Source organism: Eurypyga helias, unplaced genomic scaffold (assembly GCF_000690775.1).
Source record: "Eurypyga helias isolate BGI_N326 unplaced genomic scaffold, ASM69077v1 scaffold2754, whole genome shotgun sequence".
Classification (NCBI taxonomy): domain Eukaryota; kingdom Metazoa; phylum Chordata; class Aves; order Eurypygiformes; family Eurypygidae; genus Eurypyga; species Eurypyga helias.
Window position 1 is genome coordinate 7,159 of NW_010244144.1, and position 24,264 is coordinate 31,422.

Sequence of the window (24,264 nt, forward strand, 5' to 3'; positions counted from 1 at the left end):
AAAAGAAAGATAAATATTTTAAGCGGGCTGGCTTTCAAAGTGTAAAAACCTGCAGCTCCTCATGTAACATGAGGAAACTATCAAGACTGTACTTCTCAACCTTTGGTAATGACCTTAAATAAATAGAAATGTACATGTTTTTTGAACATTCGCTCATACTGCTTTAGTCCTGTACAGTTTTCTCTCAAAATGTTAGTACAAGACTAACTTTGACGCAAGCAAGCATACAAACCTAAGCCTGATGTTTACCTGCATCGAGGCCTCTCAAACAGGTGGCTGTGTTGAAGTACAGCGTAAAGTATATGCAGATTACATCATAACATGAAGACTTACACTTTTCATTATAAATGGCTTCCTTTAACAGACTGAGCAGTTTACAGCACTCACAGTGTCCCCATGATCACAGTTTCCAGGTGTCACCACGTAACATGCAACTTTCTCAAGCAAACATATTTCCTTGAGTTGCTTAAGCCATACACTGCTTTAAGCTCTCAGCTAATTAACAAAGGCAAGTTTTGTGTATTATGCATCATGTAGTTTATTTCTAACACAGTGCATTAATAATTTATATTTTAAATGACGGGCACTTCAACCACTCACAATGCAGCTGCAAGTAACTTTTCATTACCTGATCTTGTGATTTCTTTTTCTTCTTCTTCTTCCCCCAGCACCCTGAACTCTCTGCATCTTTTCCATTGGCATCACCACAGAGTAATCCATCAAGTTCATCTGTTCCCATCTGCTGTCCCTGAGATGTTTCTGCAGCTAGCCTGTATGAGAGGTTCCTCAAAATGCACACACAGTTTTCAACGGTCTGAAGAGTGTGACAAAAAAAATAAACCAACAGAGAAAAAGTTAAAACCCTTTCCTTGCTCAGTCTGTACACACAGCAGAAGAAATACCATTGATCTTTGCCCATACATTTTCCCAGCCCAATTCTTATCTGCTCATTTCTGAGCGCTCCCCAGGTAATCGCAGCTCAAGGGGTTTAGAAATTTTTATGAAAAGAAATTGGTAGTCTGGACAATATTTCTTGTGTGAGTTTTCTTTATTATCATCCTGAACTTCATGCTGGAGCCCCATGCGAAACAGAAGCTGAGATAAAATGTGATCAAGATAATCTGAACACACAAAGAATGTCAGCAAACCGCCACCTCAGTGAACAGAAAATGGTATTTTCATCCATTTGTCCCCCTGGCAGTACAGAAGCCTACTTTCTCCAAAAGGTGGTGGTGGGAATCCAGAAATTCAAGATAAATTCAAGATAAATTCTTTAAGTCTATAAGAAGCTCAGTTTAGACTCGCTGGAAGCCTACTCATCCAGAAATGCAGTGAGAGCCAGTGGAGGAAAAAGGACAGCACTCAAAATTCAAGATAAATTCTTTAAGTCTATAAGAAGCTCAGTTTAGACTCGCTGGAAGCCTACTCATTCAGTTAGTTCGTTTGGTTGGACTCCCCTTAACAGCAAGGATATGTGCTCAGTTTACTAGAGACAGGGAAAGCATGGTTAGAAAAGCCAATCTGTACCCATTTCAACTACTGCTGCATGGAGATGAAAAGCAATAGTCACTACATTCCACCTCTGCTGCTCCGTTAACCCAGAATGGAATAACGGTGAGGCTTTTGGCTTGATCGTACTCTGCCACATTCACCACTGAGGCAAACAGAGGGGGTTTCATTTTCTTCCATATATTGTCTACACCTGTATCAGATATGCATTTGGCACATGGTTTTTGAGATGACATTAAGTTCCAGAAATGATACGCAACACGGAACTCTCACTCACCTGACAGGATTTTGTATTTCTTTGAAATACACAAATAAAATTTCACATTACACTTGTACTAATTTGACATTTCCAGCCAAATATGTAAACACATACAGAAATACATACTTAGAAAATGTGAAATAACTCAGTACACCTTTCATACCTCAAAGCTCTGCAGATCTCATGGTGACCCTAAAACATTTGCTACCTGTTTGCCTTTAACATTTCCATATTCTACTTTTATTCACTTTGCTAATATTTATTTCTGTACATCCATAATGTGAAGTTGAAGCTTTGCATTTGTTGATTAGGGTTCTGAATTTTAATACCCCTTTTTAGAAATAATATCTTTCACACTTAAAATACTCATGTCAAAACAAATTAGCTAAGCCCACTGCGAGGGTAACGTTACCTCAGACTAAAAACTGATAAGCAAACTTCCAAGCCTTGAAGTTCCAAGCCGCAAACACCTTCTGTGCTAAGATGATCTTGTAACAAGCCAAGGAAGCCAGTTCTAGTCACAGTTGGACAAACTTCACTCCTCTGACTTGTAGCTTTCAACTTTCAAGATTCCTTGTATCCCTCATTCCTAGACATGTTTTTCAGCTTCATTGTAAGGGAACTAAATATGAGTTCAGTAGTCTTAATAGATCAGATCAGAATTATGGATAGTAACTTTGTCAGGTAACCATGTCTAAGTCACTATTTTTTAAACACTTTAAATTGAAGTATCAGAAATTTTTTTCTTATTAGACATTTATAAGGAACACTGCTGCTAACATGCTTGTAATGCTGCTAAGATTTATGTACTCCTGATGTCACCAAAATGAAGAATAACAACACTGCATGCCCTTGCAAGTGCCCCATCCTCTTTCAGAGCCTGCAAGAGCAGGAACCTGTTTTTCAGTACTTCTTAGTCACGATCAGCATTACAGAATTATCTAATAGGGCAACTGTCATGGCATTTGGAAAATAACATTTATGATTTTATTTTAAACTTCCATTTTTTTGTTATAGCATTTTTGAAACTAGATTAAAAACTTGAGACAGTTATTTAAATACTTAACTAAAATTACATTCTACTTTGGAATGAAGATGCAAGGTAAGAGGCTACAATACGGTGTTTGTATTTAGCTGCACAACTGCTTTATGTCATACTGCTAAAAACCTGTTAGACAGAAGGTTAAAACTAGTAAGGCAATGAGAAAATTTTTCTCTCTCATTTCTTCCATTTTTCCTCCAGATATAACTCAGCCTGCAGTTTTTCCAAGTCATACCAACTACAAATGAGAGTGTAAACAGAACAGTCTATATTAACAACGAGAGGAAAAACAGGGACCTCACTGTGCTCCTTATTTAGCCTTTTTAACAGCAAAACAATCTTGAAATCGGTTGGGTCACCTAAAAAGAAACTACTGAAAAAGCAGCAGCTGAGCTGTGAGATGGACCATGAACTGATTTACTTCTTCCTCTCTTTTCCATCCACCTCCTACTCTGCTCCAATGAAGCCCATCTAATTTCTTCTTCCTGTTAGGCAAGCCAAATCAGGGAGGTTTGACACAGCCCCCGGGGTTTGGCTTTTCCACAACTAACGAAGCTAAGGACACTCAGGCATCTGGGGGCTGGTTTGTCCTGAACCCTGCTGCAAGCTCAGTGCCCACCTGTGGCTGGACCTCCTCCGACCACCCCTCTGATAAACTTCTATTAATGGTGAACCGATCACAGGGTAATGGGCTGTGGGTTTGGTGATATTTTTTTTTTTTGGTGGTTTTATTTTTGCCTTTGAAACACAAAACCATGCTGCTGCCCCAACACCACATGCTACAAACATATTCTCATTCCTCTCTCCATCCCCTGGACACGTGGACAAATTTCACTTATTTGGTTCAGACTAACAGCCAGAAAGTCCAGGGGCTTATCCCTCTCCAACCTATAAACTCACAGAGGTCCATGGATAACAGTCTGTGAAAGACATTCAGAAATACACACCCAATGGGCTTTGAAACTTTGCTGTATAAAAGGCTGCTCTCCTGCAATTATTAGGGGTTTGCAAATGGAACAAGGTTGCTGTAGAGCAGTAACTGTAATTAATTCAGCACCATCTACTGAAAGCAAAAGCTATTCAAAACTAGACTCTTGCTTCTCTGGAATACTTTAATGTGTTACAAATCTTCAAATTGTAAACGCTTGAAACCTTTCTAATAAGGCAGTGCCTTTCAGCTTTGGAGAAGCGCGTTCCTACCCTAGTACTTTCAGAGAAGTTGAAATAAAAATGCATCTTAAAACCATTGCTACTAAAAGCATTCATTGATCCTCTTCAAAGAGGAAATAATATTGGTAGTACTGCAAAACTGCCTATTAATTGCCCAGTTTGTTTGCCTGGTAAGCTTACCTCACTGTTATTAGCTCTGTCTTGCACTGAGTACCAAAAAAAAAAAAATTTAAGGTGAACCTTGTAGAGAAACTTGTGAAGTTTACATGGAATATGACACATTTGCTCTTCTTAAACCTGTATCATATTTTCTACCTTATTAATTCAAGTGAGAGGATGACACGCTTACCTTCACACACACTACACAGGTAGACCCCTTAGCACACAAAAATACACAGCTCAACAGAAGAAAAAGATAGGCTAAATTATGCTTTGTTAAGGCACCCCTCGCAATGCATCTAAATAAACAACCCTGTCACTTCATAGTCCCAATGCACCCTGAATCCCTGGATTTCTTGCTCCTGAAAAGACAAAGATGACAAACCTTACTATCAATTTCACTGCTCCCCAGAGCAGACTGGATCACGTACAGCAATGCATCCGTCAGGCCGTCGCACTCCCTCATTCTTCTGCGGGCCTCCTCTCCAGCAGAGCTGACATTCCTGCAAGGCAACAGCAAGAGTCACCACCTCCGCTGCCCCTCCCGGAACACGCTCCCAGTTAACCGACAGGTAAAACACTCGGTTGTTTTCTCCTTTCGTCAGCTCAGAGCTGTGAATATCGAGGGCAGCTGTGAGGGAGCTCCGGAAATGTAATGCAGAGACGAACACATGGAAGTCGTCAGGTCCTCCCCAAGAAGGGGTGAAGAGGCCAAGTAGCATCCGTCCACCTGAGCAGGCACGCTCACGGCCCACTAACATTTGGGGAAGGGCTGATAATTTTGTTTTCATTTTTTTTTTGTTTTTGTTTTAAAGTAGGTTTTATATTTGTGAGGAAGTGTTTTTACAATGTGCACATGTACGTATATATATCAATAAGGCTTTGAAAAGTCTAGAGGTTTTGCCAAAAGAAATCTCCTAGGATTTGAGGATCTCAGTAGTTAGGGCTCTTAACCTGAGAGAAAAATAGTATCAAAGCATAACATGAAACACCTGGTATTGCTTACTTCTCATTTCATGTGAGTGCTTCCTTTCTTCTCTTACTTTGAGAGAACATTAATGCCTCAATCTTCTACTTACTCAAAAGTTGGTTTACATTGCAAAATTTAAAACGTCAGCTTATTATAATAACAGTGTTCCTCAGAGAGAGCCAGGGGGCATTCTGAACGCATTTATACAAACAAAATTAAAACTAAATTTACTGGATAACATAAGGTGTCCCAAAGTCCGAAATATTGATATCTAAAAAACCAAATATGTATGAATGAATATATATATAAATAGAATTGATACTTGCTAACATCAAGCCTCCCTGATAAAAATTGCATTTGAACTTGCACAGCAGTTTTGATTTGGAAATGGGTGAAGTAGCAATCTCAGCAATGTGGTAAAACATTCCAGAGTCTCCTTCGGAAGGGGAAGACAACCTCTGCTGAGGTGGCTCCTCTGCAGCTCCTCTCTCCCCAACCCCGACGTCTATGAAAAGGAAGAACAGAAAAGAACACACCAGCCCTAAATACTTAATGCCAATGTACAGAAATGGAAAGGGGAGGGAGGCCATTGGCCCTTTTGATTTGGGAAGAAGGCAAGGCACTTTCTTCCTCTTACACCATTTTCAGCTGCCTTTGCTTTACAAATGGCAAAAGGATGAGAATCCTGTGAGTTGGGGAATGAATCTGAGACGGAGGAAGCAGAGAGGACTTAAGGACAGGCTTCCTTTCAACTCTTTCTTTGCTCTACCTGCTTCACCCTGTTCTGCCTACCTAAAAAAATAAAGCACTTCTGTTTCCTCAAAGCTCCAAAGAGTTTTCCTAATCAAATAATCTTATAACTGGAGAATCCCCCAGCCCCTCCAATACAGGTTCCTGATTGATTCTGCTCCCTAAACACACAGGATTTTCCATCTATACTTGTATCCCCACACAGTCCTAATTAGTTCTGTTCTCCCACACACAAGTTGCCCCAATTAATTCAATACTTGTTCTCATCACCTCTGCAGACAGTCTGACAACAAATACACAGCCCAGGAGCACTCGACTCAATTCCTTTATCTTCCTAGCACACAGATTCAGGCTTTCTGTTCTCCCTGAGATTCCCCAGTTCACCCCACATCACACAGCAGACGTGTGCCCTTCATAATGACTTGCCAGTTTTGTGTTGTCTTGTTCTGCTTCTGGTGCCTGAATCGTGTACTTCTTCCCCCTCTCTCTCTGCTGCTATAGGAGCATCAGATGAGGGGTATTCCTCCAATTCATGGGGAAACCCTCTTCTGTCATCCAGGAATTCAGGTCTGGAAAAAGTCATCTATTGGCTCTCCCTTCGAAGTGATAGAAACCTTTTTGTTTCACTTTGGGTGACAGAAATCAGAAGATAAAAATTATAGAGTCTGTTTTTTCCAAAACAGTGCCTGTGTTCTATATTTGTGGGTCTGGGAAATCTGCCTAAAGTGTATTTTGAATGGACTGTCCCCTTATTAAAGGCAACAGGTCCACATGAAATCTTAGAAGGGCAGCACACACAGGAAAAGCAGAATCATGGATCTGAAAAGTGCATTGTGGTTTGGCAGTGAGGACAAGGGGGATTAGTGGATTTATTTGAAATTCTACTCTCCCACCCCCCAGGAACATACAGATCGAGAGAGAGTTGTATCCAGCCCTATAAAGATAACCGCACAAATTACAAGAGGAGGATGCTGAGGAAGTGTTCTCAGCACACCATCTTTCCTTGCACCACTAGCAGAAGAAAAGCTGAAACATTACTGAATCCTTCTAAACAAAACTAGATGCAACAGCATGTACTAACATAATGTGTCCATGCTTCTTTCTGTTCTGCAGGTACATATATTGGGTGCAAGCTTTCAAAACGTAAAGACTTAAACATCGGTAGAAACAGAGACATTCTCCTTGACTGAGGTGACTTCTCCTTCTCCCTAGCACAGCCAAATGTACGTCACCCTGACTCTCCAGAGCCTGCAGAGACTGGCAGCCTCTCAGCTCCTGCCCAAGATCTCCAGGAAATCCTCCTCACCATGACAGCAGTGCAGACAACCTTACGGTCCCTGAGCTGCCAGCCTCATTCATTTCCAGCCCAGCAAAGAGTAGGAGGTCTTCATACAAAGTAGTACAGACACTCCAGGGGCACGTCTTGCACAGACAATGCATTCCTCTGCCCTGCGTGGAGGAGCTGTCGAGTTCAGTTCTTCTCTTTACCATTCTTCCCCATTATGCTCCAGTTGCTTCTGTAACCAAGAGGTGGATACACTGAATACCCATGATAGCTTTTCCTTTTCTTTTAAAAGTCTGTCTGGTTTCTGCACTGACTCATACTTACTTCTGCCCTCCCCAGATTTGGTGTATTTACATGGGAAACATCTTAAAACCCAAGTCAAATCCAAACCTTGCATCACCATTTAGGCAGAAATAGTAATTTGATTGTTTAAAAATAAATACATCCCATTATCTAAGTACTCCCCCTTCATATCTATTGAAGGAATTACTGTTAACTGAGATCTTTCACAGGTCTCTAATGTACCACGTTCAGGCTATGTAGTTCTGTGAAAGAGAAGCAAGTTCCAGATTACTTGAGCTGTCACAGAAAACACACTGCCATCTTAATTTTCTTATTTCTCATTGTTCACTTGAACACACTGCAGCTGTCGGTGTGACAGGGAGTAAGACACAATTTGTCATTTGCGGATTTACAGGGTACTGTGCAAACAAACTGGAGCACTACTGTCGGTAACATGTCCCACTAAGTAAGCTCATATTTCTCCAGCCTCAGTCTCCAAACTTGTGAAACCACATTTTCTGTATTTTTAAAGAGATGTGGAGATACAATACACAGGTTTGCAGGAAAAAATCTTACTTTTCCATCGTAAAGGCAGCCCAGCAAACCCTTGACTGACTGGTAAATATTGATTCTTTATGGAAACTCTACTCACAGGGTATGAGGTTTAGGCTGATGTTTTGAGTCTAACAGAACAAGGAGTCCTTTAAACCTCTACAAACCGGTAACATTAATTTCAGATGGAATCCAGTCACACAGGAATACCAAAAACACAGAGTGCTGAAGAGTGCATAGTCAGAAGGCCCCACGCAGACCACCAAAAAGAAGCTAATGTAAATAGCTGCTTCTCAGGAGAGGAACACCAAGAACAGATAGTCACAACAAGAGCTCAGACCGATGACTCAAGCTGCTGGTTTCTGAACAAATGGTAGACCCATTTTGCTAATAAACTAGGAATGGAACGAGAACTGCAATACTACAGCTTCAGTTTATGGGAGGATGTGTCGCAGCTATCATGTCATCACCTGATAACTAAGAGCAGGAGCGATCCTCCAAGCATGCATCAGGGGTGTCAATTCAATGCTCTACGGATATGAAGTGTGCGGTATGAAGGAACGCACTCTGCAACACATACCTGAACCCCCTCAACCCTAGCACCTACTCAGCATAACTGGTGGTATTTGAGGTAGGGACGGATGGCTAGTGCCAAGCAATTTCTTTCTCCTTTAGGGTCATTTTCCATATGCTGCTAACAAACTGTGGGAGGTTTCGGGCAATATCCTTATGACTAGAATAACTTGCCTTATCCAGGGGAAGGACATTGAATTCTATGGAAAGATCATCCAGAAAGCCAGAGTGCTGAGATACATGCCCTCTGGATATGGGAATATTTGGCAAGCTGTTGACATTACTCCCAGAGGCAGTTCTACAAATCTCAAGGACCGAACTAAAGTATCTACAGAAGCAACTGCCCTCCTTGAGTGTGCTCAGGCCACATCAGGCAGTATGACCTTTCCTGTACCAGCTACAGGTCCGCAGATCTCACTGCAGTCATGTAGGACAACTGCTGAGAACAGATAATCCGTATTTAGCAAAGATGAAAATGTGATGTGTCTTCCTCAAGGCCCCACGATAAAAAGAGAAAACTTGTTTAATATCTAGCATACGTAACATTTTTGTTATGGACTGTTGTGATGTAAGACAGACACAGGAAGGGCATTATCCTAAATCAGGTGGAACACAGAAGTTATCTTTGGTCTGAAACTTTAGATGCGGCCGAAATATACCATGATTCCAAAAAGTTTTGCGTAAGAGGGACTAATCATAACAGTGCAATCTTTTTTGTCCTTCTACTTGTTCTAATAGCCACCAAAAAGAGATTTTTCTCAGAAAGAGGGAAGTTTATATCAACCAAGAATTCAAAAACTTCCATTAAAGCTGTAGGAACCACATTTATGTTTCCCTGAGGACAACTAGCAAGGGAAAAGCCCCCAGGAGAATACTGAATAACCAAGTTGCAACTGACGCAACGAATACTTATCTTTAAAACACATACATTGGAATAATAAAAAAAAAAAAATCCCTCATACTGGCCTCCTCTACACGTTCTCTCTTATATGCTGCCTGTTTTTATTTCAGTCAGATTTTCTCTGTCTGAAGCATTCTCCTTCAGGGACAGAGCCTTGTCTCCATGGCAGGCTGGCATCCCCAGTCCCACCCCAGGCTGCAGGGAACGGTGACGATTCCCTGAGCTGGTCTGCAACGTAGCAGATGGTCATGTAAGAGCTATTACTTTTACTGTGTGCTTCCAGCTGTTTCTGCAAGTGCTCGGGCTCTTTGCTGCAAGGGTCTACTACAGTAACACAGACAGCAAAAAGAAGCAACCAGCACCAGGCACATGTCCAGCAAGTGTGCTCACAGCCACCAGCAGTCCCTCGATAACGATACAATTTTAAGGGCTTTTTATAATGGACTAGACCTTGACTCACACTGGCTTATCTGCAAGTATACAGTGCAGCCTTTGGACATGCAGTAAATACATTAGCTGTAGTTGTTATGGTTACTACTGTGACTTGTAGACAAATTCTAATTCTTTATCATTATTAATACACTAAAACTTTTTTTTTAAAATCCTCCCTTACTACTGAGAACTAAACTAGCTAATAAGAGTAGCAGTTTCTCAGACAACATAAAGTCTTAAACAAGGCAGTGAGACAAAAAATAAAAAGCAGCAAGAGGGTTCATCCTCATTATTAAGAGTTTCTACGTGTTAGGCTTTTAGCGACTACAAAATCAGCTTATAGTTTGGAAGGAATAATAAATTAAAACAGATTTTTCAGTCACTGCCACAGATCCTCTTTGCAATTTTGCCCTATTTGAATGACAGTTCAATGCAGTATTAGCAACATTAGCAAGATTTCTTCTTGCTAGACGTCCTTAAATGTTAAATGTATCTTCTTGTTAAATGTTCTTAGTACTGGTTATATCTTTCTTTATCTATATGTTGGTCTTCATGAGCAATAATTTATTAATCTTGCGTGTGTATTTAGAATAACATGGGATTTAGGGCAAATTCTCCTGTAGAACAGTTCAACTATTTTGTATCAACAAGGAATTTGGCCCCAGACCTTCATCTCTTAGGTATTCATTTCCCTTTAAAAGCACACTTTGCAATTAGACAAACACCTGAGAGCCTAATGTGAACAGAGTCTCGGTTATTACCCTTTCTATCAAATGCTATGACAATGTGATTTAGCTTTGATTAGTCAGCCATACCTTTCATTTTCAAAACATCAGAGCAATTAGCCTACCAAGGCAAGTACTCAACAGGTAGCTTTTACCGCTGTGCTTCTGCATGTCCAATCCTTAGGCTAGATGCACTGTTTCTAATGACCACTCTGCGTGGTATGTGAAGCAATTGGCTTCTAACATCATTTTTGATATGTCTTGAAGAGATATGTGGTGGAAAGGAACATAAACTGCAATATATATCTTAAAAGAAATTGTCTCCCCAAAAACAAACCTAAAACAAAATGAAATTTTATGGCATAAAATATTTTTGGTAAGGGTTCATGGTGTAATCAACCATAGCCTCACCTGGAGGAAACAAAAAATATTTCTGACTCCCCCTCTCCCTGTTTGCTATGCATTTTTGTTTGAAGTGCAACTTCTATTTAAATACAGTGCACAGAATTACATACGCTGAATTCTGGAAATGCTTTAAATTATGGTATACAAAAAAATCCTACCTGCAGCAAATTTCTGGTTTGATATTTCTCTGACACATGGTATCTGTCTCCATAAACATCATCACACTCACTAACGCTCAGCTGTTTATGCCTATGCTGCTCTCAATGCCCTACCTGCAGGAGGTGGAACTTGGTTTGACCAGCGTTCCTTCAGGTGGTAAGAGCTATTGGACACAAGTGCGGTGCGGTGGGCCCAGCCAGCAGCCAAACACCATACAGCGTCTCAGTCCTGCCGAGAGACTGCAGCAAATCTGGAGAGGAGGAAAGAGCAGACTTCTATTTTCAATAGAGTCTTCCCTTTTTCCTCCTTATCTGAGGGAGCACAATAAACTGGCCAATCTTAAGACTTGGAGATGGCTGCCTTTTCCATTGGAAAGCACAAGGTTGTACGAATTTAAACGAGAAGGTACCAGGTACAGTTCAACCGTTACTTTTGGTTCGACATACACTGTACTTGGCCAGTAGCGCTTTCCAGATCTGAGGAGGCCGTCACTTGAACCTCTGATGGTAGTGTCCGAACTGTTACCCAACTGTGCCACAACCACGGTGTACAGCCTCTTCCTTTAAACCACTCCGCTATCTCAGGACCGGAAGAATCTAAACACAACAGCATGTTGAAAAATGCTATAAACTATAGCAAACCATAATAAAATACAGAAGTAGTGGGCATAGGAATAAATAAGATACACTAGGGGGAGTCAAAAGGGCTGAATCACAATCTTACCTTTGTACTTTGAAGATTGAATGCCTAATCAATAAGCATGTTAGACAAGGGACAGATTGATTGCTAGCATTTATTTTGCTTTTCAAAAGGCTTTTGACATGATTTCTAACAAATGCACTTTGATGAGAATAAGCAACCGTGAGAATATGGATAGATAACTTAAAATACAGGAACTACATGGTCAGCCCTCAAAATGGAGGGTGGTGACCAGTGGAGTGATTTATTCATAACTCATCAGAAACAGGGGATGAACAATAAAATCAAAGTTTGCTGAAGATACTAAGTTATTCAGAGAAATAAGCTAAGTGCTATCAGGGAAGAACTGCAGGACTGTAAAACTAACGAACGTACACAAATGTCAAGTAATGTACATGAGAAAAAAAGAAATACCATATATTCCTGATTTTGTTTACAATACGTTGGGCTCAGAACTGACCACTGAAACCTCAAAACTTTAAGACATCCATGAAGACACAGCTCAATAGTCAACAGCATCCAAATGATCATAATGGGCTTTAAGGCACATAAGGCAAGCAACATAAACTAAACCAGAGTGTACCACTGTATGCACTGTCCTTACTGTGGTGTGCAATTCTCATCTACCCATATAGAAAATTATACGACAGAACTGGAAAAGATTCAGAGGAAGGCTATGCACTTCCACATGAGGAAGAATTTAGTAAGCCAGAAATCAGCACATTGAAAAAGTGACAGATAACAGGAGTGGGAGAATGTAAGAAAAATTATGAAATCATTACAGTCACAGAGAAGGTGGACAGAAATCAACTTTCAATTTCAGCTGAAAACTGCATGTCACCAGATGGAACTAGACAAAGAAGGCTTAAACCAAAAAAAGGGATGGTGGTTGATTCAAGTTGAGCTGCAGATGTGCCCAAAAGAAGCTGTGGCTGATGAAAGCGTATACGGGCTTGAAGTGAAGCAAGTTCACGGAAGAGAAATCTGTTATTAAAACAGAGTTATTAAAACCAAAGAAATCACATCCATTTCAAGAAGACTGGGAGCCAGCAAGAAGTTGGTAGGGCAAAGAGGGTAAGGGAACCTGAAAAGCCATTAGCCTTACGAATTCAGAATCCTGGATTTAACCCCAAAAACTGCTTTGGGTCTCCCCTTTGATCTTATATACGAATGAAACACTGAGGTGTCCTTCAATATCCTAGAGAGAACAGTCCACCTGAAGAGCCTTCCAACAGCTGGAGAAGACAGAAGTACAGTATTTCAGCAACAGCTTCTGAATCGACAGTAAGAGCTGATGGTCTGAGAGCCATACGCTTCCTAAGTACAGTAATAAACACATCTGAGAATGGAAGAAGAATGGATGTGGACAGTCCAGAAGGGATTTTGGCCCTCCAGTGCTAGTACTGGAAGAAATGGAGGTGCACCTGGAAGGCAGAGTCGTGCAGCTGGTGAAGACACAGAAGCCAGCTCCAGAAGAGCTACAGGACTCGGCTGCTGTCTCTCTCACTCCCTGCTCCACATGGCTGACCAGCTTAGCACAAAGGCTGGCACAGCTGCCTTGTTCCTTGCTCCTGAATAAACTGTTCCAGCATCAGCTCAGACACTGCTGTCCTACGGAACTGCTTGCCAGAGGACACTGCAGCTTTTAAAGCCTGCATGGACCCAAGAGCAACAGACAAATTCGTGGAGAAGGAAGCCACTGAGGCTGTTAAAAGCAGGTATCGTCCCCCCATGCCAGCACCAAGTGAAACACCTACATAGCTGGTGGGAGCATACCACAAGGAATTATTACTGGTCTAATTTCTTCTTCCCTGGTCATCTGCTCTAGTCATTGTGAAAAAAATATTATGTCAGATGCTTTAGTATAGTAAAGCAGTCTCTCCTGTTATTTCATTTTCCTGCTCAGCTTGTTATCTTATTCAGAACAAAACCATTGATCAGACATAAATGCTTTTCAATTAACCTCATTCTACCTACTATTTATCAGATTACTTTCTTCAAACGCATACAAATTGTTTTGTTCTGATGTTCTTAATTGCCTTTCTCAACGTTAACTGTTCAAGCAATTTCTAAAGTATTAAAAATCACATTATTTGTTCATCATTTCTATGTCTACTTTTCTTCTCCACTGAAAGATGAAGTTTGTATTTGTCCTGTTTAGTCCTGTGGGAAAGCCTCGGTCTTGCATGAGCTGCACTCGCAATAATTCTTCCACAGGAGAAATATTCCCCTTTTATTTTTTGTAGGCTATCTTCTCAGGAAAGACTTGGCATTACAACTGCATTCTTAGGAACAATTGAAAAGAAGCAGGCAAAATGCTTTGTAGTTCAGGATAAGCACCAAAGAAATACTATCTGTAAAAGACAGTAATTTACTAAGTGTTTAAAAATGCTATTCTGACTGTGTTTATCAGCATGCCTTACACTGCTGAGATCACTGTATAAAATCCTTCTAATACAATTTTATTTTTGTAAGGGAAAAATCACTCTCCTTCAGCAAAAATTTTAACATATACAACAGCTGGGAAAAAGGATTTTCTTTCATACCTGAAACTCGTGAAAAGGAATTTAGCCAACTTCACAGAGAGTCTGAAATTTCTTGCCATCCACCAATGTATTTGACCTTGTTGTTGAAGAACTAGTAGTAACAAATCAAAACAAAAACTCTTGGTTTTGACAGTTCTTTCCCCTTGACTTATTCCCAGTCGTTGTGGTGTAGGCCCAGATGACAACCAGGCACCATGAGGGTACTTGCTCACTCATTCCCCAAAGGGATGGGGAGAAGGAAATATCAGGGAAAGCTCGTGGGTCGAGACAAGGACAGGGAGGGATCACTCACCAGTTATGGTCATGGGCAAAACAGACTAAACTCGGGGAAATTAGTTTAATTTAATACCAACCAAATCAGAGTAGGATAAAGAAAAACAAAACCAAATCTTAAAAACACCTTACCCCCACCTCTCTTTTCCCAGGCTCAGCTTTGCTCCTGATTTCTCCACCTCTTTCCCCCCAGCAGCACAGGGAGACGGGGAATGGGGGTTGTGGTCAGTTCATCACATGTTGTCTCTGTCACTTCTTCGTCCTCAGAGGGAGGACTCCTTACATTCTGCCCCTGCTCCAGCGTGGGGTCCCTCCCACAGGAGACAGTTGTCCACAAACTTCTCCAGCGTGAGTCCTTCCCACAGGCTGCGGTTCTCCATGAACTGCTCCAGTGTGGGTCCCTTCTGTGGGGTGCAGTCCTTCAGGAGCAGCCTGCTCCAGCATGGGCTTCCCACAGAGTAGCTGCCGTCCCCAGCGTGGGGCCCTCCCTGGGCTGCAGGTGGGTCTCTGCTCCCCGTGACCCTCCATGGCTGCAGGGGCACAGCCTGCCCTCCCACCATGGTCTGCACCACGGGCTGCCGAGGAACCTCTGCTCTGGTGCCTGGAGCACCTCCTCCTTCTGCACTGACCTTGGTGTCTGCAGAGCTGTTCCTCTCACACCCCACTCTTTGCACTCCTTCAGGTCTTCTTGTTTTCCACTCTTAAATATGTCAATCCCAGAGGCGCTGACTGGCTCAGCCACGGCCAGAAGTGGGTCCCACTTGGAGTCAGGGGAGCTTCTAGCACCTTCTCACAGGAGCCAGCCCTCTGGCCCCCACCTGCTACCAACTTCCTCACCACACAAACCCAACACACCCGCGTATCTCCTATGCTTTTCAGGGATACACACAAGGCTCTTTTCTATGCATTCAGAGATGGATTGAAACCTGAGTTATGACACAAGTGCAACTGCAGAATTCAACGTGAGGCCCAAATGCATTCATGACCTGCTTCCAGGTTTTACCCAAAATTGTTTAGTGCTAAGCAGGCATGTCCTAGCTAGAAGACATACTTGTCTCTAGAGTAATGGGAGAGGACCAGACCATCACATAAAATAAATATGATGCTTTTCCAAATGGAGCAGTTTGCTTATTTAATAAAACTCCACTAAAACGTGTGAAAAAGTTTCACAAGTACAGTGTTTGGAATCAGAAAAAAACCCTCAACAAAGCCCACAGAAAATGATCTTTCGGTTATTCTTCTTTAAAGTTTATTTGTTAAATACCTTGTGTTTTTAAAGGGCTAGTTTGTGCATCCTTTCTTCCCTCTGTCAAGAAGGGAAGAAACCAAGAATTTGGAGTCATCTTCTTCTCCATTTTCATAAGGTACTTACAACTGGGTCGCCAGCATGCTCAAAGTCTTCACTGAAGTAATATGGCTGTGCCACACCACAGGAGCAAAAAGGAAAGTTACCTGAAGTCTAATATCTACATTTAAACTTTCTCAGTCATTTGACTGTCTTGGATTCTAGTGAGTCTCAACGGTTGTCCTTACATTTTCTTAATTGTCCATTATAGAACAAAAAAGTGTTATTTTAGCAAACTCTAGGTCCCTATCTTGCTGATACCATTACTTGGGTCTCCTTTTTGGTTCATACCTAAACACAGAGGAGTCAGTCAGACTCCCAGACAAAACAGGCAGTGTAAATATCCAATGAAGGGCCTGTTACATGGAAGAAAGTTCATATACCAAACAGACCCACTGGCCATATATTTGAAGCACCTCCTCAAGTTTTAGTCACACAGATTCAGTTGCGGGCAACCAAGCTTACGCAGTACAAAGCCCTGTGCCACACCTGTCAAATTCCTTCTATGAGGTGATGCAAAGAGATGAATCTGAGATTCAAGTATAAACCCAGCAACTTTGCAGTCAACTAGGCAGACAATTACATTCCCACATAAGTAGACACTTTGAAATGGTGGCAAGCTAAATGAAATCTCCTAGTTTGACGATACACAGATGTGAATGCGAGTCTATGCAAACACAAAAGCTGTGTCTAAACCCAAGAAAAATACAGCTTATTTCATACATATTAACTCAGAATAGTACCTGTATGAGGGCAAACCAGTTTAAATCTTGGGACAGGACCTCATGACACCATGACTTTGGTTTCTCACTCTGTTAGACAAGCATTCTACCTGAGCTAGACGACAATTCAGGTATGACTTTCTAGTTGTACAAATATGAAAATAAATAATGCCGTTAGAGATGCATTCTGGGTTCCATTTTGACATAAGATTCTATTTTTCATGTTTTAATTTTCACTTTTCCATGGTACGTTGATTTTTAAATTGACATCGTCACTAAAGCAAAACAATGAGTTTTGGAGCAGGTATTACAGCATACTGCACATTCCTACCTCTGTAGGCACCTAAGCTCAGTATGTCTGTAGGCATGTGCCCTAGAATTTGAAACATTTAAAAGCATTATTAGTAATGTGCTTCTTCTCATGTCTTATAAATCAAAATATTAGAAAGTTATACAGTTCTTCTGCTGTGGTTCTAGAATAAAGTGAAAAAGATAATCACCAAAATCAGACTATAAACAATGTAAATAGTTATATTTAGAAGAGTTACCACTTTGAAAATCTTATGAATAAAGATTAGGTTCCAGAAAAAAATATATGACTTGCAATGAGCAATCCTATCAACCTGGAGGAACAAACAAATAGGATTGCGATTGCTTAAGTAAGATGATTCCCCATACCTACAGAGCAATCTCTCTGTCACATCCAAGTTTCAAGTGCCTTCCTGCATCTATTTTACAGTCTTGAAAAAGCACTATCAGTGCAGAGGCTTGAGAAGAAAGGATGGTAAATCAGCCTTGGTTGTTGACTAATCAGATGAGCACAATTAATTATAACACCCATCAGTTCATTAGATTATTAGGTTCATCTCTTTCTGATCAGCTACTTAGAAATTTTGATACAGAGAACAAAAAGTCACAAAGCAGAACATTCATTAGAGTATTAGAAAGCATGAAACACTACCCCAAATGAAACAAATCAAGTTACAGCACAGCATAGAAAACTAGAAAGGTACTGTTTTTCAACTGTGTGTATACTGATACTGATACTGTTTTTCAACTGTGTGTATACTGATACTCTCAGTGAATTGACTGCTATGGATATTTCTCCATCCGGAGTCTCTCTCCACTCTGGAGAAGGGTTTTCCTCCTCTACCAAACTACAAAAGCTTATAAATGCTTGCTTATACACCATTTCTCTCAATTCCTAGTCTAGACTAGTTACTAGCATATTAGTTCTAACTTGTTTTACTGTCATTATCCACATGCTCTATATTACCAGCATGTCCTTCACAACTTGCAGTTAAGCATCCCAAAATTCATTTATTATTTACTCGTGGTATTTCTTTCTAGTCACATAATTCATTATTACGATACTGTTCCTGTGAAATTGCACGTTACTATTTCTAGAACAATCTCCTCAACTTTCTTGTTTTTATGCTTTAACTCCATTAAAAACATCAAGGTATCTATCTATGCTGCTTCCCACTAATAAAATCTCACAGTGTCATGATTTCTTAAGCTAAATACCTGTAAAAAACCCCAACTCTTTATCATAAATTGCCCAATTGTAAAGAAAAATATAATGTGATGCATAATAAATTATACTTCCTATGCTTTGGCTAAATGTGCCTTCAGCATAAGAAATAAGTATGTATGTTCATGTCCTATTTTCATGACCATTAACCTGAAATTGCCAGTGTGTGTCCTACCTCAGATTATGTCACTTCATCACATCTCCAAACGGCTTTATGTGCATACTGAGAGATGATGAAAGAATTGACCCTCTAGCGTGCCCTTCAGCCTAACGAGTCATTGTGCATCACTGCTGCCCGAAATAACCTGTAAAAGAAGGAAACCACTCTACCACAACCCTACTTATCTCCCCCCAGTCCATGCCACATAAAACGATGAACAAACGCTGCTACTGGCACTACTGTCGATGCTCTCTACCCCTTTGGCTTATACTCCAGGGGTGGTGCCTGACAACTCGGCTCTTCTGCAGAAAGGTACCTCTTTCAAAACCCTACACTGCCACGTCTCTGCCCGACTCTGCTGTATGCCACGGAAATTGCTCAGAGGGCAGAGATTACTTATTTCCAGAGATTTCAGTTTTCCCTTTCCACTTTAACACAAACCTTTTGAGTCAATTCACTCGTTCCTGTGAACACCAAACTCAAACTTCCCCTTGGAGCCTCAAGGTGCTCATGACGGTCTTGCAGGAATAGCTGTCTCTCTTCCTCCACTTTCTCATTTGCTTTGCCATGAAATGCACTATTATGCTTGCCTTCAGGTACTCTACCATCATGTAACGTATAAATGTATACATTTAGCATGTTACTGTATTGGCTTCATCCTGATTCTTCATATAAATCGAACCGAAACACTTGTATGCGGTGAAAGAAGAGGACAACACAGCACACCCAGGCCAAAAACCTGGACTTTGCAGAAGCTGTGTGTATCTGAGTGAGTGAAGGCTCCTGCAGAATCATTGTGCTCCTCATCTCATGATCACTTTTGTGCATCCTATTTCCATCAAGTGCCACCTTACACAAGGGCTTTACTGAATGTTCTTTGGGCCAAGGGGCAGAGCGCATCTGTGTTCTAAAACCCCAAGACTGACCAACAACAAATAAGGAATGGGAGGAGAATCATGCAAACTGAACCACCAGACAAAGTTGAGAGCTGTTTTCAAGGACAAAGTTAGTGGTGCTGCGGCAACCTTCAGCCACAGTCTCTCAATAATTATTCCCGCACTAGTGGATTTCTCCAGTTGTGATTATTCTTTAGCTGACAGATAAGCATTCCCTGAGTGACAGATACTCAGCACCATCAGACTCGCTGCCCTGTGACCTGCTTTTAAAACACACCCAGGGTACAAACCTCATCTCTAACACAGTGCTTTGACTGTAGTGGTGTTATGCCTGGCAAGAGTTTCATCCTTTGTGTGCTTCGTGTGCCAGTCAGAGACCAAATTAGGAAAAAGATAATTACAGCTTACAAAGGTGTCTGTTCTTTTATGAATAAACACTCACTCTAATTTGGTAATTATTATTTTAACGTTCTCAGTTGAATGTCAGTTACTCAACAACATAGCCTCCTCCGGTAGAGAGCGAACACAGTTCCCTGAATTAAAGTAGAATTTTCCTGTATTAGGTATAAAAGAGTGCAAATAATTTAATACAACTTTAGGAAACTCAGAGCTTATTGCCCATCTCAGAGCTGATTTCCATTGCCAAATCTCACTGAAATAAATATGCTAATACCAAATACGAGTGGATTTTTCCTCCCCTCCTTCCTGAACAGGTGGCTCTGCTAAAATGACACTCCATCAAGATGATAACTGCATGAATCAAGTATCGCAGTGTTCCAGTTCCTTGTGCTTGAGTTATCTTTCTGCCCAGAGCAGGAGGGATAGGGAAAGCTCACGTGATCGTCACTGATAAACTACCTGTCTGTTTTGTGCGAGATGATTCATTCACAGACACTGCACAGCGAAAGCCAGAATTACCCTGCAATTTATTAATTATGATGAAAGTCATTCCTACCACTTCTGTATTATTTGATTTACCTCATTTTTTACACACCTAGCTACTCACGCACCAGCTTCACACACCAGTGCCCACGGCCCAGGACCCCCATGAAGCCGAGCTGGAAGCCCTGTCCCTGTCCCAGTGATGCTGCAGCAGTTCTGGTCCCCAGCCCTGATTCTGGCTCATTGGTTGGATTTCCTGCCTCAACCTCGGATCTGGCTTGATCCCCGGCTGTCACCTGATGCTCCCTGGAGTGCCAACAAGACCTACTGCTGTCCCCAAAACTCCGCTTCCCTGGCTGAGCCTGTTGGTGAAGGCATTGCCTGTCCATGTTGCAGCCACCTTCAGGTTCCAGCTCACTGACCCCACGGAGCAGCCTGGGCTGTTTAACATGTTTATTTCAGAAGGCAATTATCAGCTGCATTAGCTATTTGCTGTAGCCTCTTGCAGTAATCATTTCATGACATTCAGTATGCTTCCCTCCCCCTCTGCCCAAATAGAAGTGCTTTAGACCACTTAGGTCTTCAATTCACACATTTATAACCCAAACTCCACTTGAAGAGTGTCACTACAACCTGCCCAGGAAGCCTGTCATACTGTAAACTTGCTTTAGACTTCTACCCCGTTAACTGAATGAAGCATGACAGCCAAAAAAACATGTGGTGCCAGAGAAGTTGATTGCTACTATTAATACCTGGAAAGAACAGCAGCAACAAGCATAAACTCTGAAAAAACTTCCAAGATCAAGTGCAACCACCTCTATTTATTTAGCCCAATGATGGAGTCACTCTGAAATAAACAGCAAAGAGCTCTGGAAATATTTCAGTAGACAAGTTCAGAGAACTCCAGAAAAAAAGGGAGGTAGAAATAAGATCGAAAAATAACACCTAAATATTCCACAATTATATTAGTTAAGAAAATTAATTACTGAAAAAGCCATCGGGTTTTCCCTAGCTTCACTCCTTCAAAAATGTAATATTAATATTTTGCATAGAATTTTGAAGTTTGATCTCAATTTTGAGCAGATCTAATTGATTTTAGAGACTTGCAAATGGCATTCAGACACTGTGCATGTAAGGTCAATAAATTATGAACAGCAGCTTGCAACTGCTATTCTGAGATCATCTGTGCTCTTTTGATCATTAACACATATTGAAAAAGTGGTAGTTACTAACTGACAACTCCCCCAGTCTTTTCTTCCAGAAAAATTGCTTCATCAATGTCTTCCTGATCTGTTTTAATCCCACTTCTCCATTTTCCATAATCATACTGTATATTTTTACTTCCACTGTGTGACAGCTAGCAGAGAATGAAATTTAATTAAAAGAGAAACAGACATTGCTTATGGGATGACTAAAAGTTCATTCAACCAAGGCAATGTTTTGTCACAAAACAAGCTGAAAATGTCCTTCCACCAAGAATGCATCACGCTGTCCACCCTCCCAAAGAGAAGAGCAGCCCCCTCTGTGGGCAGCCTGGCCCTGTTGCTCTGTAGTCAGCGAGGTGGGTCTCCTGGAGGCTTGGCAGCAGGACTCCCTCTCTAGCTGGGCACTTAGTGCCACGACGTAGGCAGTTTTGCCATCAAAATCAAGTAGCAGATACTTGTGGTGTGTTTCATAATGCTACTATAATACACAAATAGTACACTTCAGAATTGATTTCCAGAGTGTTTTCCATCATTCCACAGTTAGATGCATTAAAATTACGTTTTCTAGAGTGATCCCACTCTAAAAATGCATCACTGCATTTATGCAATGATATTTATGCGAAGAGCAACAAGCAGATCTCCCTTTACTGGATGTCTGAAAGGAATTCTTACTTTGAGAATTAAATGCCACTTAAATACCTTGTGTTCAAACTGTCTGCTTAGTGTTTCAGGTTGTGGTGATTATTTAATTCTGCAGTGTGTGGAACAGTCTCTGTTTAAATAAACATCTTATTACATATGTCCAATGTCATAACTACACATTTCAATTTAAAATCCCATCAAAATACCACTTACTAATTCACACAACTTTATTTACTTCATAAACTATTCTATGATTTAAAATTAGTCCTAACAAAAATTAAGAGAAACCAAACGAACACTCATTAACCTACACTACCGTAATTAAAAGATGTTTCAAATACACATCCTTCTCTGTCTGACGTTTGAAAGTAATTATACTTGCAATTGCTAATCAGTTCATCATTATGAAGTACAAAATACTTTTCAGAACACTACAGTTAGAAAGTTAAGCACTGAAAACCTAAGTCATACCCAAATTAAGTTTGCCTCTGCTACTGTAATTCAGCCCCCTTTAACAGAACAATGATGATAGGCTGTCTGCACCATCACTTTTTTATCACACCCGCAGGACTCACACCTCAGGTACCGCAGAGGATGGACCGACTCGCTGTGAATCAGTCACACTGCAGAAGGGGTTGTTTGCTGTTAGCCTGCTCACCTCCGCTGGTGAGTGCTCCATGACCAACGCAAGGGAAGAGAAATAACGGCCCCGAGGAGGGAAAGGAGGTAAGGGAATTTCATCCTCTGCCACATTTTGCTTCAGAACTTGCAATTTCCGTATTCCTCATTTCCTGGGGCCTTGACTTGAAACTCTGGAGTCACCCACAGAATCTCAGAAACGCTGGCTGGAAGGAATGTCACCCAGGGACGTCACCCAGGTCCAGCCTGCTGCCTGTGGAAGAGCTATCATCAACACAAGACAAGGTCAGGGATTTTGCTAGACAGCCTTGAAGACATCCAAGGATGGACATCTCACCACCTCTCTGTTCCACTGTTGCACTTTCTTCCAAGCAAAGCATAATGATCAGTTTGAAGTTTTTCACCCTCTCGTTTCTGAACAACTCTGTGGGCCCAAAGCTGGACACTGTATTGCAGAGGTGGCCGCACCAGTACTGCATAAAGGGGGAGAATCTTCCATGGACCTGCTGGCCACAGAGGTACCCCAGTCTGCCTTATTCATGATGAGAACACACTGTTGGCTCATATTCGGTTTGGTGTCCGCTTTTCAAAAGGAGGGCTGCTCAGACAGAGGGTTTCCAGCCTGTCCTGATATAACACTTAATATATTAAGTGAGGGTATATTGCATCAGTGTTCTCCATTCATCCACATGGCCAGACAATTTCAAACGCATTAAGCATGGTTTGCCACTGGTAAATCCATGCTGACTGTTCCTCTTTCACATGACTGAAAATGGATTCCAAAAACTCAAGTCGCAACGTTTTCTGGGGTTTGAGGTAAGGGTGGTTCTCAGACTGTCCTTTCCATTCTCCTCCAAGACATAAATTTTCAGCCTTTCTCTAATCCTCAGACACCTTCCCCAAACACCAGCATGTGTCTCACAACTGTATTGCCCAGCCTCTCTTGAAGTACCCTTGGGTAAAACCCATCCAGTTTCAATGATCTGAATATATCTATTTTCTCCAAATTGTCCCTTCATCTGTACCTTGGTCATTGCTGGCTTCTCTTTCTCCTTCCTAAAACATTCTGAAATGTACAGGAATCTAGGAACCGGATTTGCCTGTTGAGAGTGAGGCACAAAAGGTGTTGAGTTACTCAGTCTTTTCTCTTTTGTCCATCACCTATTTATTTTCCCCATGCATCAATGTACTCACATTCTCCTCAACTTCCTTCTGTTTTTAGGCTACAATATGCCTACACCCTGCAATGAAAAGAGGAGTGGGACGTGAGAAAGAAAAGAAGGCAGATCTTCAGGTCAGTGTAGAAAGAGGGGGAGGAGGTGGGCAGGAACAGAGGTTTCCCTGCAGCCCGTGGTGAGAGGGCAGGCTGTGCCCTGCAGCCATGGAGGGTCACGGGGGGAGCAGAGACCCCCCTGCAGCCTGGGGAGGACCCCACGCCAGAGCAGGCAGCTGCACCTGAAGAAGCCTGTGACCCTGCAGGGGACTCACGCTGGAGCAATCCACTCCATAAGGACCACATGCCCATGGAAGAACCCGTGCTGGAGCGGT

General features: G+C 41.5%; 1 protein-coding gene across 1 annotated transcript in view; it reads right to left on the reverse strand.

Annotated features, from left to right (window-relative positions):
* Positions 1 to 628: 628 nt before the first annotated feature.
* Positions 629 to 24,264, reverse strand: part of CTNND2 (catenin (cadherin-associated protein), delta 2) — a gene marked incomplete at both ends in the record, with an annotated part of 80,982 nt that continues 57,346 nt past the window's right edge. The window contains 2 exons of the mRNA XM_010149632.1: positions 629 to 814; positions 4,525 to 4,642. Coding sequence (XP_010147934.1) covers positions 629 to 814; positions 4,525 to 4,642 — 304 coding nt within the window. The remainder of the gene's footprint in view (positions 815 to 4,524; positions 4,643 to 24,264) is intronic.